This window comes from Lutjanus erythropterus, chromosome 10 (assembly GCF_056507025.1).
Source record: "Lutjanus erythropterus isolate fLutEry1 chromosome 10, fLutEry1.hap2, whole genome shotgun sequence".
NCBI lineage: Eukaryota > Metazoa > Chordata > Actinopteri > Lutjaniformes > Lutjanidae > Lutjanus > Lutjanus erythropterus.
Genome location: NC_139326.1, coordinates 30922800 through 30942047, shown reverse-complemented (window position 1 = coordinate 30942047; position 19248 = coordinate 30922800). Strand labels below are relative to the sequence as shown.

General features: G+C 40.0%; 1 protein-coding gene across 11 annotated transcripts in view; it reads left to right on the top strand.

Annotated features, from left to right (window-relative positions):
• Positions 1-19248, top strand: part of mef2cb (myocyte enhancer factor 2cb) — a 105466-nt gene that overhangs the window by 53858 nt on the left and 32360 nt on the right. For all 11 annotated transcript variants that reach the window (XM_084729030.1, XM_084729028.1, XM_084729025.1 and 8 more), the window contains one exon: positions 8853-9056. In XM_084729030.1, the coding sequence (XP_084585156.1) occupies positions 8853-9056 (204 nt within the window). The remainder of the gene's footprint in view (positions 1-8852; positions 9057-19248) is intronic.

The following is a 19248-nucleotide window of genomic DNA, read 5'->3' as shown; positions in this document are numbered from 1 at the left end:
ATTTTCCAGTGATAGCATACATATAATTACATAGAACACACAAACAGACACGTGCAGAAGAAGAAAAAAGAAAGAAAAGCAGAAATGAATTAAAAAGGGTTGAAACAAAAATTACAAAAGAGAGGCATAAGCTTTGGAAATGTGGTGATATATTCAGGTGTTTTACAAGGGGGTGTGTCTGAATGCATTTGTGTGTGCATGTGACTGAATCTCTCTTGGGATGGGGTTGTGGAGGTGGATAGGGGTGAATGAATAGGGTGGGTGTAAGACTGAACGATTAATGGAAATATTATTGAACTTCCAATATGGCCAAGTGCAATATCCAAATCACAGGAGCTGTAGGTTTTTTGGTAAATGCAGAATGTGTCACAACTTACCATTAGCCCATAAATGAAGCATTGTGGTGCTGCAGAGATCTCCCGGCCTTGAAATTTTATTCTCAAGACGTAACCAAACATGTTTATTTGTCAGTGTTTGGTTGTACATTCAGTACATTCAGTTAAATTACTAGTTTAACTACAATTTGCAGTAGTTGGGTGGTAGTTTACCTACATTTAAATCTCAGTAACTTTTTCAGCAGTTAAGTACTTTAGGTCATGTTGCTTAGGTACTTAATTACAAACTGCAACTACAATTTTCAAATCGTAGGTGGAGGTGCAATATTTGTTAAAAGCAAAATATGTGTTAAAATGGCATTATAAATTAAGTCCTGACCTACACATCATGTTCTACGGATTTAAGAAAACATCTTCATTTGGTGCAGATCCTCATAAAAATCATATTATAGTCATTTAAAAATTATCATATCCCAAGTCATATTGTGAGTGCAGTCAAAATAATTGCAATTAAATTTTTTTGATATTGTTCAGCCCTACATTATGGTACAGTGCCACAGCTCATTGGTCATGGCTGTCATTTAATGTCAACCATGACTAGTGACAGCGATTTTAATCAAACTGGAGGCTGTTTGATTGAACCTGTGGTTGTGCAACCAAGATGTCTGCAACTGGATACTATGAAGTTCCACAGAAACTTTAAATTTTTCCAGTTATACCTCAACAATTGCTCCCTATCCTCTCCTTCAAACACACCTGCACTTCATTCAGTGTCAGTTCAGTTGTACCTTTGTGTAATAACATGAGAGTCCAGACACAGACTGTGATAATTTCCCATCATACATACATACATCCTGAGAGTAGTTTTAGTTTAACAAGCTACATTTTTTAAGAGTGGTTAAGATGTACTACTAGATGTACTACTACTACTGTCATTGTGAAGTAGCTAGTAGTTGAGGAAATTATTATTAAAAAACAGTTTCCCAGCAAAAATCACATCAGTGGAAATGAATGCAAACTTTGTGTTCACACTTAAATCGTGACTCATATTGCAATCTCATTATCTGTCAAAATAATTTCAATATGATGTTTTTGCATATGGTTCAGCTCTAAAGTACCATTTTTTTTTCACTATGCTCACACCTATGAGTGAGTGCCCATTCTGTGTAATTGAAAGTATTACTAGAAAACAGCATGGACAGAGGCATTTGTGTGCATACAGTTAGTTAATGTAGGATGATTGGAGGGTTTGGGTGTTTTGGTCTCTTTCACAAAGTTAAAGAAAGGAGCCAAAATTGTGTGTGTTGTATTTTATTGTCTTCATGAGCTTTCCTATGACTGGATAATCTTCGAGAAGGTTAAACTAATAATGTGAAATTTGGTTGGTGTTGATAGTTTACAGTGTTTTCAAACACAAATACTCAAAGTGACTTTGAGACAGAGAGCCCAGCATTACAACAGTTTGTGAAATAGTCACAAAATGTAATCTACAGATTTGTGTACATTGACGCGAATAGTCAAAACTTTTCATAACAATCAGTACAACTTTCAAAGCAATGAGGACTAACACAGCTTAAATATCCAAGAAAGTCTGTGTCGTGAGTCGTGGGTTGGGTCAAACACAGGACTTTCATATAGGAGAATCGGTTTGGGCCCCTGTGTGAAACCAGTAGTTAATATCGATTATTTTAAGGGAGAAGTTATTTTAACCAAAGTACTTTTGTTGCCTAAACCTTCCCAAGACCCAAGTGTAACCTGACAACAAAGTGACAATGATGGATAACACATTAATTTGAAAGTTTTGCTGTGTGTCACAAAAAAGGGAAAATTCGTATACACAGATCTCTCAGATTAAGTTTTTTGACTTTTTTATGAACTGTTGTGAGATTGTGTAGGATGTTCAGGCCAGACATTCTTGAAGATTCATTGTTGCATATGCAGAACTACAATTCATATGTGTTGCTTGAGTTTTTTGAGAGCTGTCCTCATAAACACATCTTGCATCTTTATTTTTTTTTTTACGAGAAATGTGTGTGTTGGGTTGAGAATTTTAGCCTCCAACCACTTCACAGAGACTGTCTTAGAAGCACACAATGACAGCTTGAAACTTAAGTGTCTCATTATGCCATGATGGTCCCCAAAATTTCCCTGTGTGTGCATGTTTATGTGTGTGAAGATAGGTTTCACACCATGGTGACCAATTTACTGTGAAAAGACACAGTCGGGTTCACACTCACACACTTACACTGGTCCCTTTCACCAGCACGCACAGTTGCAAATGTGCTGTAACGTCATGCTCTCTGTTATTAACATAGTGGTGTGTCTAACAGCTGCCACTGACCAAGGAAACAAAAATTACACCCACACTGACATACGGGTGGTTTTTACAATGAGTCTTTTGGTTTAACAACAAAGATAGAGGCTTCATTCAGTGATAGAAATAGATATTGTTACTCAACTGGCGATATAGACATCATATTGCAGTATAAATAACTGTGATTTCTGCACAGTAATAATTAGCTCCCTCGTATGCAAAATCTTTAAATAATGGCATATATTAAAACTTTTAATGGTCATAAGTTCATTATTATAATATTTAGTTATTTTATCAAGATAGACTATAACCTTTTCACTAATGTACAACTATCTGTACATGTTTATAGATCAGTTGTGCCATTCACATCGTCTGCGAGTGCAGAGCAATGGGCCCTCAAAGACAAGTCTAGCGCACTAGTTTACAGCTGCTGTGTGGGCCGGGAGAGCTGTTTTTGAGCTTGCACAGGAAAGGCAAGTGGTGACATCACCAGCTTGAATGTTGATGGGCCAACAGGGTCACATGATGGCATCATGTGAAGCCATGAAGTCACGACAGAGTCACCTCAAGCAGTGAAACTGAATACTGAACATAAAAATTGCATAGCTGAAATACAAATTAGCACATCCCACATGATGTTTGCACCGGTATTTACCATCAAGACGGCCTTCATGTGCAAGCCAACTGTCTTTTAAAATGTGTGTGTGTGTGCTTGCTCTGCTCTGTATAGATATGCGGGTGTATTTATGGGTGTATGTGCATAGTGTTGGTAATTTATGTGATTTGGAGGTAGCAGGTTGTACGTGTCAGATTGAGATGTGGGGGTGCGGTGTGATATTTATGTAAGTGTTATTGTTTGGTCAGTTAAGGCTTTTCATAATCACACTCATTCTCTTCCTGTGGTGTTGTTAAAGTCAGTCAATGTGTGAATCTTAATATGTGGGAAACGGCACGCACAGTTCCTCATTTAAAGTGTGAGGCTCAAGACAACTTTGATTGGATTCTGCTTTTCTTCTCTACATGTTGAAATGAGAAGCAGCGAATGAGTATCTTCCAAGTTTCTCGTTACCTTATACTCAGAATGAGGGGTTCCAAAGAGGTTCCTCTTGACGGCAGAGGTTTTACATAGAACCATTTGCTTCTGAAGAATCCCTTTTTGAGAAATGGTTTGTCAGGGGTTCTTTGTAAGACTGAGGGTTCCATTAAGAACCCCTTTCAAGACATTGTTCTTCAATGATTGTTGAAATCCTTGAAGAACTCTTTCATCAAGGGTTCCTGTACAATAATTTAAAAGAGTTTTTGAGAGAACCCTCTGCGTTCTAGAGAAAACCCTTGGATTATGAAAAGGTTCTCAGTAGAAGTGAGTGTGTTCTCGATAAAATCCTTGGAATATAAAAAGTTCCTCTGTAGCCACCCCCTGGTTGAGTCCTAGATAAAACTCTTGGATTATAAAAAGATTCTCTGTAAAAACCCTGGGTGGGTTCTTGTTAGCACTTTTAGAATGTTCAAGAACCTAACTTCGAATCATTCTGAGCATTTCCACCAGCAGTGAACTGGCCCTGCTGGAACCAAACAATAGCAGGCTTTCCTTGGGGACCCTTGATTACAGTGGATGCACTGAAAACCGGTTCCCAGAATCTTGAACAAAGCCAGTTCAAGAACCAGAACTTATTTGGTTGAAAATGGGCCAGAGAGGATTCTGGGTAGAGCATGACACTATGGACTGTTCTCTGTACAACCTCTCTCAGGAGCTTTTGAATTTCACTGATGGTTCTCGTTATAACTCTTTATGTTGGGTTCTAGGTAGAACTCTCTTAAAAGGATCCAAGTGGAACTTTTAGAAAAGGCTCTTCCAGGAAACAAAAAGGGTTCTCCTGTGAGGACAAGCCGAAGAACCCTTCATGGTTCTAGTTATCACTTTTATTTCCAAGAGTGTGCACTGCCGAGTGGTCCAGTGATATGTTACCCAGCTTGTCAAACGTCCCCCTTTGAGACTAGCAGCTGTGGACCTCTGGGACTCCCACCCAGTCCACTGCGTGTGCCACGTGCCACCTTTTGAAACATTAATGGCCCCAGCAGAGTGTGTGACTGAGTGAGTGGGTGATAACGGAGCTGGGCCGGCAGCTAGCTGTGTCCTGCGTTTGCCCCTGGTGCCCCTTGCATCGAAACACCAGGGGAAGACAACACTCTACATGTCCTGTTCCTGAACAGTCTGCTTTGACCTCGTGTCCTACAGTCCTGTCATCGTATTTACTCGCTCATGTGCGATTTGTACTGTAGCTCGGCTGTTGTAAGGCTGACAGACTACTTTAGCGTGCGTACATTTCAGTTTTGGGTGCTAGAGCTCAGAGTGGATAGGATATGACAATTAATCTTATTGTCACAAGATACCTTTGATCTTACAGCGTTAAAAATGAGGCTTGTTTTTTCCACGTTTCCGTATGACTGTGTAAATGTCAGCATGGTATTTAGAGCCCAGGGGAGCTTTTTTTGCCTCATGCCATTGGTGAATCAGATGAGTGTTTGTGCCGAGGCACAGAACCTGACATCGCACACACCAGTTTGTACGGAGTTTGAACGCCTTGTCTCTGGTTTCAGTTGTCTGACACACAGCTCGGCGTGACGCAGTGACATCACTGGAAAACTTTTAGGTGGGGAAGCTGGTCCAAGATACAGCGGTTCATGTAAGGTTTTCAGTCGAGAGGGAGACAGAGAGAAAGACGGGGTGGATGTGAGAGATAGTTTGATATTCGGTTTCCCTGGTTCATCCTGGGAGATATGATTTCAGGAAATCCAAACCTATCTATCAATATCCATTGAACCCTATCTCCTCTTTCAGACCTCAGAGTTGTAAAGTGAAAATGTGAAGGGCAATGCATGATAGATTTATGCCACAAATCTATTCATGTATTTCCCTGATCAACCACACACAGAGATCCCAACTTTAATGTACCAGTGTGGAAGATTGGATCCATCGGGAGAATATGACAGTAATGAAATATAATATTCATAACTATGTTTTCATCAGTGTATAATCACATGGAAATAAAAATGGTTTTGTTTTCATCACTTTGGAACGAGGCCTTTATATCTGCAGAAGGAGCAGGCCGTCTTTCAGGGAGGCCACCATGTCGAACCCCCATTTTTCTACTGAAACTACAAAGATTATTCATCTAATCAGTTAGTTCTCAACTATTAAATTGATCGACAACCGTTGCCCAACTGATACTGGACTTTTGGAGCTGATAATGATAAGTTTAAAAATACAATAAATAAATAAGATATCGATATTTATTTTGCAGTGATCCCTCAAATGCCTGCAACATTTGTAACAAAGATATGTAATAGAGGCAGGATGATTTTTTACAGTTTGATAATAAACTTTATTATCCAAAGTTACATCAGGTCACTGAAACAGTAAACCTAAACTGGTATTTTTAGTAATTATAAATAATAAAAAAAACTCTAAAACTATAAATAATTTTGAATTATGTTCACTCAAAAAATGTTTTCATATTGGCACATTTCAGACAACATATACACTGATACTTATATAGACCGATATAACAAATAGATTAATTGATAAAATAATCAACAGATTATTTGACAGTGAAAATAATCATTATTTGCAGCCCAAGTTTCCACATCAGCCCAGAATGGACAAACCAAACACTGACTCGAGATACAGACTTTTTGCATTTTCAAGGCCACCGTAGGTTCTTCTACATGCTTGGAAGGGGAGGGTGAAGTGAGCAGCATTCAGTTGGTTGCAGTCTACAAGCTCACCACTAGATGTGTGATGCCTCCTCACTGTCTTGGAGGTTGCCCTGGCCAACCTCATCGGGAAATTGGCTGACAAGGGAGGGCCATTTGCTGATGGAGCTCACTTAGACCTTTGAGCTTAAAAGCTGGGCCCTTTGTTCACTATGCCTCTTCCTTCCTACAGCTAGCATCCAGCCTGCATAACTGTCTTATTGTTTGCCTTATGATTTGTATTAACCTTGTTTTTAAGGAAAACTCTTGCGTGGACTCCCTTCTTGTCACGTTCGTTGAGCCTGTTTGTGATAAACATGGTCTCATCCGGAGTGCCACTAATCCCACACACTGGTCCTTTAAAGGGGTTGTAAGAGTTTACATAGCCTGCAGTTATAGTCTTAATTCTTGTATTCAGAGCATGTTTAACTGAGTGTTGGGAGGTTTTCATTCTGTATTTTTTGGCCCACTTAAGTGTCAGAAGAGAATAGACAAACATGCAGTTAATCAACAAACTGAGATCATTAGCTACCAGCTGGGCACAGTCCTGGCAGTATTTCCTCTCTGTAAAAAGCTTTGTCGATACAGATCTCCAATGTAAATAATACACACAGTCACAGAAGAAGAAAATAAAAGAAAGTTCAAGACAAAAAAAAAGCAGTGTTATTCAGAGAAGGAAGCTGGCAGTGGCACATTTTTCTCTTTTTTCCCCATACAGCCAAAGAGCTTACACACACATGGCTTGGAAAAGAAACCAGGTGCAGCTCACTGGAATTAACTCACTTTCACTGCTCTAGTTTTGATCCAAACAATAGAGGAATAGAGGCTGTTCTATTTTGACAATGTGGGCACTTGTATGCGCGTGTTATTAAAGGTACCAGTCTTGGGCCTCATACACACACATGTGCACACGCTCGCACATACCCACAAACAGAGGGAGAGAAAAAAGGCCCCATTAGAGAAGACAATTTTTGTGGTTTAAGTTGAGTGCATTGTCACTATTTGAGCACACACAAACAGCTTCAAGCACAGGCAGGGAACCCATCCGTTATTTATATCAATAGCTTGTTATTCACTATGAGAGGCGGTTAATTGGGCAACACAACTGAACAACGTGTGTTAATGTCACTGTGAGAAAATAGTATGCCTCAGCTTTTTTTGGGAGATTAAAATAGTTATATGTATGTGCATTTCTTTTCTGTAAATGCGGGAGTGAGAGCGCAACCGCACTCAGGCATTATGAAAGGGACGATTTAACGTGACATATGTTCCATGATGAACCTCTGCTCACTTTGATGTACAAGCAATAACTGATCTTCTTTACCGTTATCTGTCTGAGACAGAGTGTTTTCAGTTCCTTAAATGTACACCCAGCTTCTTTTTTTTTTTCTTTTTTCCTGGTATAGTGGATGGACTGTTACAGTCAGGCGATGGTGAAGCTTCAGTAAATTCACTTTCCTTTAATTCTGTTTCTCTGAGAAACGCTCCTTTTAAAAAGGAAAAGTTAATATGCCAGATTCCTGTTCACTCCCTCATTACAAACTGAATGTGTCGAAGGTGGGGATCTTTTTTGCTATAATTAAATAATTACTGCAAAAAGAAGATGGTTGATTTGATTATGCGGGTGCCAGATAGGGCTGCAACTAACGCTTATTTTCATTTAGAGCGGCAATGATTAATCACTTATACCATTATTAATCAACTATTAAATTAATCAGAAACTATTTTGACAACTGATTAATCCATTGAGTCATTTTTGATAAAATAAATTCTCTGATTTCAGCTTCTCAAATGTGAATATTTTCTGTTTCCTTTACTTCAGTGTCACAGGATACTGTTCATCTTTGGGCTGTCTCGCATCTTGCACCTTAAGAAATAATGATCAACATTTTTCACCATTTTCTGACATTTTACAAACCAAACAGCTAATGGAGAAAATCATCAGATAAATCAATTATGAAAATGGTTGTTAGTCACAGCACTATTTTCATTGTTGATTAATTTGTCTAATTTTCTCAATTAATCAATTTGTTGTTTTGTCTATAAAATGTCAAAAATGGTCACAATTGTCTCCCAAAGCCCACAATGAAATCCTCAAATCCTCAAATGCAAAGATATTCAGCTTACTGACACAAAAGTGTAAAGAAGCCAGAAAATATTCACATTTAAGAAACTGAAATCAGAGATTTTTTTACTTTTTTTCTTAAAACATTACTCAAATCATTTTATCAATTATCAAAATACTTGCAGATTCATTTTCATAATCTATTAATAATGGATTAATTGATTAATTGCTGCAGCTGTTGTGCCGATTTAGTTCAGCTGCACTGTATGCGTGCACACAAATCTGCAGTTCCTCACTGTGGATAGAAATTATTTATACATTGTTCTCGCCTCTTCTAGTCATCATCCTAATTTCTTCTCCTCCTGTTATTTTTTTTTTTACCTAGGTGACATTTACAAAGCGAAAGTTTGGCCTGATGAAGAAGGCGTATGAGCTGAGTGTGCTGTGTGACTGTGAGATTGCCCTGATCATCTTCAACAGCACCAACAAGCTGTTCCAGTACGCCAGCACAGACATGGACAAGGTCCTGCTTAAATACACCGAGTACAACGAGCCCCACGAGAGCAGGACCAACTCTGATATTGTGGAGGTAAGTTACAAGGAAACACAGACGGCACATATGCATGTGCGCACAGATGCGCGGGAGCATGCACAGACGCACGCACACTCATGCAAACACACAGAAACGCACAAGCAGACAGATGGTTACAGCATTTGTGACTCATTCAGCAACCCTTACTTCTCTCTTTTGGTCTTCACACCTAACATAGTGTAAGAAATAATTGCTCCCATAGTTTGTCAGTCTGCTCAGTCTCAATATCAATCACTTTTAAAAATGGTATTTTAAGACTCACTCACTCACTCACTCATTAATTAAAGAAAATATGTTTATTTTAATTGCTTCCTTGAGTTGTGTGTACTTTGTAACAATAAAGTGGCATCCTATCATTGATCTGGACCTTTCAGACTGTCCCCTGTGGTGTGTAATCACCAGCCCCTGCCCCTCTGGTGTCTTGTCACCATTGATGTGCCTCTTAGACGAGGATGTTGATCTGACTTGCTTTGGACACATGTCGCTCGTGTGGCTCAAGGCGATGTTAAACAGCGCTGTCAGGCCAGCCAGTAGGCAGGTAGATAAAGCAGGAAATGACGCCAGCACCCTCCAGGATCCTTAAGCTCTCAACATGAACCTGTTATGCAACCTTCACACTGGAGCTCTCACAAACGTGGTGGGCCAAACACGTAGACATGCATGCATTCATGCAGAGTTTATCCCTTTCTCTTGCGCACACGCTTTTACACTCACACCATGCTTGCTGATTAAAGTAATGTTGAATAAATTTTCTTTTCAGATGTAAGAAAATGTCACATACAGTATATTCAGTTCTTTGTGTGCTTGTTACATGGATCCTTTAGAGCAATAGGATGCATATATGGTGTTAAATATGCAAATCCAGATGGCATTTTTCATTCCTGCATCATTACATGAAATATACAATTCTTGATGTCAAATACATTTCATACATGTTCGTCAGTAATTCAACATTAAAATATTGTTTGTTTTTCATGGTTCATACTCTGCAGACATATCACAATTCAAACACAAGTGGAACAATTATTAGAGATATGGCCTAGTTTTTGAAGTATTTTAGATGAAGTCTGTATTTTCATTTATTCTGTATGTAGACTATGGTAGATACAGCATCTATAATATTTGGATAGTAGATATTAGAGATAATTTGTATTGTTTATGCTCAGTTTGTAATTCAACAGCCACTTGCTGGCAGCATAATGTTAACTTGTTAGATCATCTTAGTCACAAGTCATGCACAACACTGGAGCTGCAGCGGGTAGTCGAATAATCAATAAAGACAATAAATTGACAGCTATTTTGATAATTGGTGAATTATTTAAGTCATTTTTCAAGCAAATATCTCAAACATTTGCTGGTTTCAGCTTCTTAAATGTAATGATTTGCTGCTTTTCTTTGTCATTTATGATAGTACATGAAGAGTCTTTGGGTTTTTGACTGTTGGTTGGACAAAAACAGCAATTTGAAGATCACTTTGGGCTCTAGGAAACTGTGATTTTTCATAATTTTTCTGACATTTCATAGACTTAATGTATTAATCGTGAAAATAATCTGCAGATTAATTGATAATGAAAAGAATCATTAGTTGCAGCCCTGCACAACGCAGCAAGTCTGTCGTGTGCTCAGGGTTTAAAAAAGACCATAAGGAAAAGTGGGGAGCAGCGAGATGCAATACCTTTAGCACTCGTGCACCTATAAAGCTGGCTGGCCAGTCTAACACTGAATCAAACAGCATGGGACGTGTTTTTATCTTTTCATATGGGTGTTGCTGGGCTTGTTGCCCGGATGGTCAGGCCCACCGGGAACACTCCTGCTATTCCAGATGGCACTATGCACCTGGCTACAAACCTTTTGAATTTACAGACATTGATATCAATTGTCTTCTGCTTTGGAAGATATTTTGCCTTACATTACCCCCATCTTTTATACGATTACCTCTTCAGTCATATCATGTTGAAGGTAAAGAAAGCAAAACAACATAAATAAATGCATCACCATTTCCTTTTGGTGCCGTCAAATATGTAGTGTGTTAATGTAGCCCATACATCAAGGGATACAACAGCACTCAACATATGGCTGACCTTAATGATGAAAACAAAGAGAATGGACTGGGTGCATTAACATGGGCAGTGTTTAGAGGCACAGATAAATCCACTAGACACAGAAATAACAGCTTATTCTTTTTTGCAATATGTATGTGCTCTTATTCCCTTCCTATAATTCATATTATTGAGCCTTCTTTAAATTATTAATGTGACTGAGGTTTTAACTTTCTTTTTAAAAACACATCACTTTTGTCATGGTTATATTATGTTGTGCAACTCTTAAACATTAAATAATCAGTAAAGCTGTTTACATATAGGCTGTGTCTTCAAAGCTTAGTTTAAGTCTTATTAGAAATAAATATGAATTGCCACCGTTTGTGTGAAATTAATCGTATCCAAGTATATCAGAAGGGATAAAAAATAATCCTCTGTGCATTATATCATTTACATTAACCCATTTAGCATCCACTCATATCCTTAGTGTGCCTACAAGCACTGATATCTTTTATGCACCAAGCCCTTCAGCCACTGTACAGTCAGTGTATTACCCGGCCCAAGCTCAACCCATGAAGAGAGCTGTCACATGTTTCAGCAAGTGCCTGTGACGAGAGCTCCCTGCTTTGAAGCTCTCTCTTTAACTGTGTCTCCATTAGAGAGCAGAGGATGGCTAACGTGTAAACAGCCGTGTCAGGGGAAGACGCTAAAGAGCCTAGTGGGGGAGAGTGCTGCGGAGTACTACCTACACTGTGATCCCTGGAGGACTCTGAGCGACTCGCAGCGGGAGAAATCGATCTGAAGAGGCCTTCAGCCTTAGCTGCGGCGTGCTAACGGGATTGGCCACAGGGCTGACACTAGCACGTTTAGCATGGGCGAGAGGGGGAGGAGGGAGCAAGGGGGAACTGGGGGCTGGATCTCTCCCGCCGAGCCTTGTGTGCCGCTGCTAGGCTACGTCACAGGTGCAGGAACGTGGGTGGGTCCTTGAGTTTTAGGGGGGGTGAAGTGGACTTCCTGTTGATATGGCAGGATGATGAGTAGGAGGTCAAGAACAAGATGAATGGCTGGATTTAGGGGTGTAAACTAAATCCTCAATAGTTCCCCCTCAGAGGAACAGTACGACCTCAAATATGACATCTGATACGTGACATATTTAATCTCAAATTTGTAGAGAGCTTTCGTCTTTAGAAGTATACAAAATGCGTGCATCTCTCTCCCTCTGTTGCTGCTTTGCCTGAAGGTGTAGTGGGAGGAGAGACAGAGGTAGGGGAGCGGAGCTCAGAGTGTGGGCGGCTGGCATAGAGGCCTGCTACATTAGCAATAAAGCTCTATGTAATTAGCATGTCTTTGGTTGATAATTAGCGTTGTTGAGAGAGTGGCACTGAGAGTGTTGCACAGCCTCTCTAGCTACAGCATGTTTACAAGAGGCTGGAGGGCTTTTTTCTCTCTCTCTCACTCTTTTTTTCTTTTTTTATCCATTTTTTTCATTGAACATACATACTTAAAAAAGATTTTTTTGCGTTATGTTGAAGCTATGTATGGGTCAATCGGTATATGTATGTGAGAGACAGAAATAGGGAGATAGAAAGAGAGGGAGAAAGAGAGATGGAGAGGAGTGGTAAAGAAGGTCTTGATGACTCACTTGAAAACAGTCTCAGCTGGGAATGACACTTCCACAAATATCTGCGAAAGCAAAAGACCAAGAAACCAAAGCTAACCCTCCTCTGAGCACAAGTTGTAAAACAAAAGAAGCATTGCTAATCAAAATGGCTACAAGTTATTATTGTAACATTCACAATGCGTGACACGCAGAAACCTATAATAATCACATAAATACACTGGTAATTTGAAACAAACTGAGCACATTTGATCCCAAACCACATGTGCTGCCATACAGGATACAGTGTAGGATTGCACAATATGATAAAAAAAAAATATTCCAATTATTTTTGACAGATATTGCGATTGTAGTAATTCACCATTAATGGGAATGATCATTTTGATCTCTAATTTCCACATTAAAAAAATTAAATCATGTTGATCAGACATTTTTGGGGCTTGTACCAAAAAAACATGTTTTCTTACATCTGGAAAGCAAGATTTGAAGGCCAGGACATTCTGCACCACAGCCCTAATACAGTGGTATCTAAACTTGCAGACACTCCCCCCAGGAGACTGTAATAAAACATGTACAGTGCTATCAGCTGCTACCTAAACAAGTGGGGAGGTCTACTTAATTAATGCTAATTGTTCAAAGAGACATCTAAGCACATCTCGGCTCTCGTAGCTTGATGAAAGCAAACACGGAGGCAGATCCTCCATCACTGGATGTCCAAGTGTGTCGTCCTGGCAGGTCTACAGTACACTCCGAGTCTGGCTCCAGATAAAACAGTCAAACATGCAGATAGATTTCCTATACTCGCTGTCTGCCAGGACGGTTTCCTGGACATGTGAACGGCATTAGAGGAGAAACGGGAAGACGCGTTGGGAAATGACAAGAGCATAGATCCATCTCTCCTTTTTTCCTTTCTTTTTTTAAAATTCCTGCTTAAGAATAATCACTTTGAGCTCTTATTGGTGATTTATTATGCCGGTATGGGGGTTGTTAATTGCAATAGCACATGAAAGAATCCTTTCTTTCCCCTCCCGATGATTGCAGCCTAAACCTAAGCAGCGCTGGCTGGTTCTTGCTGTGATTGAATGGCCCCAAATCCAACAACACACTTGGGCAGTGCCAAATCCCTCTTCCACAATGTGTTTGTTTTCCCCTCTGTTGAAACAAAGAACACAGGTTTGTGAAACAACTAAAGGGTTAGCAAGTAAGCTGTGATAGGGAGCTTTATCCCCTCAATACCTCTGAATAAACTTGAGTGGAAGGAGGTAAGGAAGCTATGATAATTGTTAGAGATGAGACTGATCTGATCCAATATTAGGACCCGATATTGACATAAAGCATTCATCAGGTATCAGACTTGCGAAACCTGTTCACATTGCGATCTAAATTCGGCAGCGTGTTTGCCATGTGTTTGCCACATCTCTGTCATGGGTTTTGTTTATTTGAATATTGCTTTTCAACATGAGCCACCATAAACCACCATGTTCTGAACAAACACATTACAAACAGTAACATTTGCATTTTGAAACATAAAATTGCAAATTTAAACTCTCAGCAATGCATCCTAGGAAATTATGCAAATCGGGGCCATCTCTCAGTTAATCAGCTGTACACGTGAATGTCACATGCCAGAATCCTACAGTGCCCGACAATGGTTGAAGGATGCCATTACACAAGTTACATTACACAAACCACACAAGCTTTCCAGACTGAGGCTCAATTTCAGCCTCATGTGATCTTACTACTACAACTAGTGCTACCACTAATAATAATAATCATAATATAAATATCAAGGGAAAAAGGCAGATCAGATTAATCCACAATGAAAATAATTGTTAGTTGCAGCTATTGTGGTCGTATGAACAGACATAAAAGTATGTTTTGCCTGTGCTCGCAATGGCTGCACTGCATGTGTGTGTACATACACGGTGACAATTGGCTCGAACCCTGCAGAGCTGACGGCATTGTGATGACCTCAGCCAGCACAGCACACTCTGATGGCACTGGCTCAAGTATCACATGGAATAGCACATGGCTCCTGGTACTGAGCTGACCTGCCTGCCTGCCTGCCTGCTTCACTACCTGCCAGAGGAAAGACCATTGGCCAATCCCATTTCCAGCAGATTAACCTAATCTGAAAGTTCAGCTCACCCTGTAATCTTAAACAGCAGCAGCAGCAGGGATCTGCCTCCCCACCTATCCTCGACTCATTTCTCTCCCTTCTTTTTCCCCTTTTCTCTCCCTCCGTCCTCACCTAGAAGTAACTATTGAATGGGGGGGGGGGGGGAGAGGGAGGGACAGAGGGATGGATGAGTGCGAGAAGAGAAGGAGGGAGGGAAAGAGGGATGGAGGGAGGAAGGCTGGTAATTATTTCCAAAGGTCATTCTGTTAATGACTACCCGCTTGGCTAATGAGATTCAGCAAAGCTCCCTCACCATGTTTCACCCTGCGTATGTTTCACCCGTGTGCCGAGATGTGTGAGAAGCACAGGTGTGATTTCAGCCCAGTGACAGTCCACTGGAGGGAGGGAGGGAGGGAGGGAAAGTGGGGGGTGGGGGGTGTAAATGAAGAAACATAAAGAGAAAGTAAATCAAGCAAGTATGTCTGGAAGATGGCAAAAAGAGTAATGTAACACATGCACACAGTTCCCTACATGCCTTGCACAATGTTTCAATTGGCAATTTCCACACATTCTAACTACTTCAGAGACTAATTTACCTCAAAAATGTCCATCTTCATTAATTTAAACGCCTTTTTCTCTGCTTTCTCGTAACGTTCTTGCAAGTCAACAAGACATGTGATTTCTCTTCTCTGAAGTGCCTGTGTGCTCATGTTCTGCCTCACTCCTGTGAAAATATTTTCCAGCATGTGTGCTATTCTATGTGCTTATTTGGTTTCTAAACAGCATGGAGAACATTAGCCTTAAGGAGTTTTTCTGTGTTGATCAGCTCACTGAATGGCTTCTTCTCATGGCTCTCAAATATACTGTATAATTACTCCGGCTTGAATGCATTCGCTCATTTATCCCCCAACGACTTTGACATGTGTCAGCATCCAAAAGAAATAAAGGAGTCATATCGTATCTCCTGTCTTACACTTGTCCAGAGTAATTTTGCATGGAGTCATGTTGAGGTTTTAGGAGAGGACACATGTGATTTAACATGATGTGGAGGTAAAGGGGTGGGGTTGTCACAGCGATCACAGTGCCTCAGTGTTTACTAGTGATGAACACATCAGCAACATGGCTTGTTTTTCCTGGGGAGCTGAGGATTAAGGTCTGAAGCTGCTTTGACTGACTAAGTAAATTAACCTTGTGACATTGGCGAGCGAACAGTATAGCAGTTTGTTAAAACAAAGATTCTGATGACAGTGTGTACGCTAGAAAAGAGAAATAAAGGACGCGAGTTAGCATATGAGGTTGATTATTACATGTTGAAGAGTGGGTGAGAGAAGTAAGTAAAAGTCCGTAACTTTTCACACACCTCCACTTTCAGTTCATAATTTATATTTACAGTGTTACCAACAGTGGTAAAGTTGGCTTTGGAAGTCTTTCACAGAGTTACAAACAAGCTAAGAGGTTTGTGGAAAAAATAAACACACTATAGAGGGTATGCACTGATGTCACTTTTGCACAGGGACACCCCCCATCAGTCAGACTGAGTGGCAACATCCTGCAACATGGCCGTCTTTAACAGGGGAAACCGGGGAGTTAAACAATTGAGTTTATGTGTAAAAAGCAGTTGGACTCAGCAGTGATCTTTAATATGTACCTGATTTAGAAAGTGACGTGAACAACAAAGGATATTCTGTCCATACAGATATTTTTATTTTATGACATTATTAGAGAGACACATTTGTGTTGAGGGTGTTGCATGGAATATAAATTAATGATACTAAATATTAGTAACATTAGTCAATACAGTATAACCTAAGGTTTGATTTATGGGAGAAAAAAAAAATCTTAGTTCTCAGTTTACTTCAATAAGTATTTTATTTACCACTTTATATGCAGTATAGCAATGATGCTGCTGAAATAAAGCTCACAAAGACTGACTGACATGTGATATGCATTGATTTTGGAAATATGAATCATGATATACAGTCTCTAGAGGTGCATGATTCATCTTTATTCCCATGGGCTAGTGCTAAAAAAAGTTAACAAAAATCACAATTAATTCGCAAATGACAGTACTTGATAATACATACATATTGAATTGGTACCGAAGTATTACAGTAATATAGAATCTTCCCAGGCCTAATATCCAACGTATCTGACACAAAATGGCAACTGTAAATCCACGATTCAGTGCCTTGATTCCAGTTGTTCCTGTGAATTGCAGCGACCCATCTGCCTCTCTTTTCTTTAGCTTTTGGCAGTTTGTAAAAAGATCTTTTTGAATCTATTTGTTCAGTCAATCACACAACAGCTTTTTCACATTTTAGATGTGTCTTTTGTGTTTTCGTGGCATGCAGGCTGAATGCTAACTCTGGCACTTAGTCTTTTTGCCACTCAGTGGGTGTAACTGTACCTTCTGTGGCATCACATGAACACCTTCTATATACCGTACACGTGAAACATCTTTCTGGTGTCCGACGTGTCGTGAATTACACAAACAGAGACATGCCTTTGTCCTCCTTTTCCTGTCCACACCCGTCTCTGTCCTCTTCTGTTTGGATTTCTATCTTCAGATAGAAAATTGTATGTTCTAATGCATAGTAAAGTTTAAATCAGACAGCAGAAACATGAGAAGTAGTTGTCCATGTTATCCTTTAAATGTGTCTCATTTTAGCCAGTCATACTCCAACGTGATTGGCAAATGTACAGAACTCACCGCATAAAAACCAGTTTGTTAGAGGGTCAAAATAAAACACCGCCCCCAAAACAACCACCACCATCACTCTCTTTTATTTGATGTACTCTTTTTCTAATAAATGCCTCAAAAAGTGGTAGCGGTCTAAAAATAGTGTGTGGTGAGGCTAAAAATAGTTGCCTAGCTGGCGGTCCTTGCTGGGAGAGAGGGTAGAAGAATAGGCATGGAATCTCTCTCTCTCTCTCTCTTTCACTCCCCCCGCCATGTGTTTGCAACAGGGTGGGTGGGGGTTGTTTTTGAAACAGAGGAGTGAGTAAGCGAAGTGTCAGGCTATTCATTCAGCCTCCAAGTGTCTCTCTCTCTCTCTTTCTGTGGCTCGACCATGAAGCGTTGCCCTCGGCGACCACATGCATAAGATCATCGGTCTAAGACCCTGCGGTGCCCATAAACATTTGATCCCTTTGATAAAGACGTCTGTTATTTAATTCACTTGTTTTTCTCCACCCACACTTTACCAAACAGAGGCTTCCTGTCTGGTTGTTTTCAAAAACTTTTTATTTGAGAAAATACTGGACAGTTATATTATTTATGTCAACAGAAGTTAGTGCATTTTAATTAGTAGGTTTACCCATAAAACATCCCTTAGAGATGTCATTCTCGCATAACCAAGCTAGTGTCCTCTCACAGCCTCTCATTGTCTTCTCTAAATTCAGTTTTGTAAAAAGTACCTGAAAGTCATACTTGAAGATATCATGCTAAAATATTACTTGACTAAAAATGAAAGTCATACAAATTGCACTTGTGTGAAAGTCTTAAAGGGATAATGTAATGTATTACCTATTGTAGATGGCAGTCAGCACACCCCCAGTTTAGATAAGCAGAGAGGGGCACCAGCAGACACTAAGCAATGTCAGACAGCCTTTTCTGATGGGATTATACAAGCCAAATATTACTACATCCACATCCCTACCTCATACGACCCCACATCAACTCCAAACTATCCCTTTAAAGTATCTGTATGTACTCTTATCTGAAATTTAATTAATAGCTAAAGCTGCCAGACAAATGCAGTGGAGTACTATATTAGCCGCATTCCACCCCTGTCTAAGTTTTAGGCTGGCACACTAGAACACATCTGTGTGCGGCGCCAGCCTCAGACATAAAGAGAGCAAGTTTACTGAGTTCCTATTTTATAGACTATATGCTTCCACTTTTTAAGAGAGGCTAAAAGCAAGATGACAGATAATGTACATGATCTAAAGGCTGAGCGTTTTATTCCACATCAGACGCCCGCTGCCCAGAAAAGCAGAACCTCAGACAAGAAACTAAGTAGCACTTGGATCTCTGTCAGAGGTGTTTTTTAAGGTCAATATACTGAAGCGGAAGTCTGAGGTAGTCACACAACAACAAAAAGAGGTTTTAAAAATAGACTGTTTGAAATGTGCCAATATGTGGTCCCTGTGGTGTGGAGCGGTGAAAAAGGCAGGCCACTTCTGAGGACACGCTGCCAAAAGGCAAGGCTTTTCCACTACACAGCCCAAAACAATTCACGCCAGCCATTAAGATGAAATGATGCCTTGTTCTTTGAAACTATTTGTGGAAAATTCAGAATAATGAAGATCTATTTTTATAGATGGCATTCCCTGCCCTGCCTGGAGCTTCCCCCCTGGCCGCAGCCCCTCCCCGGCCATGATTGCCGTTTTGGACAGGGTGTGGAAACTCAA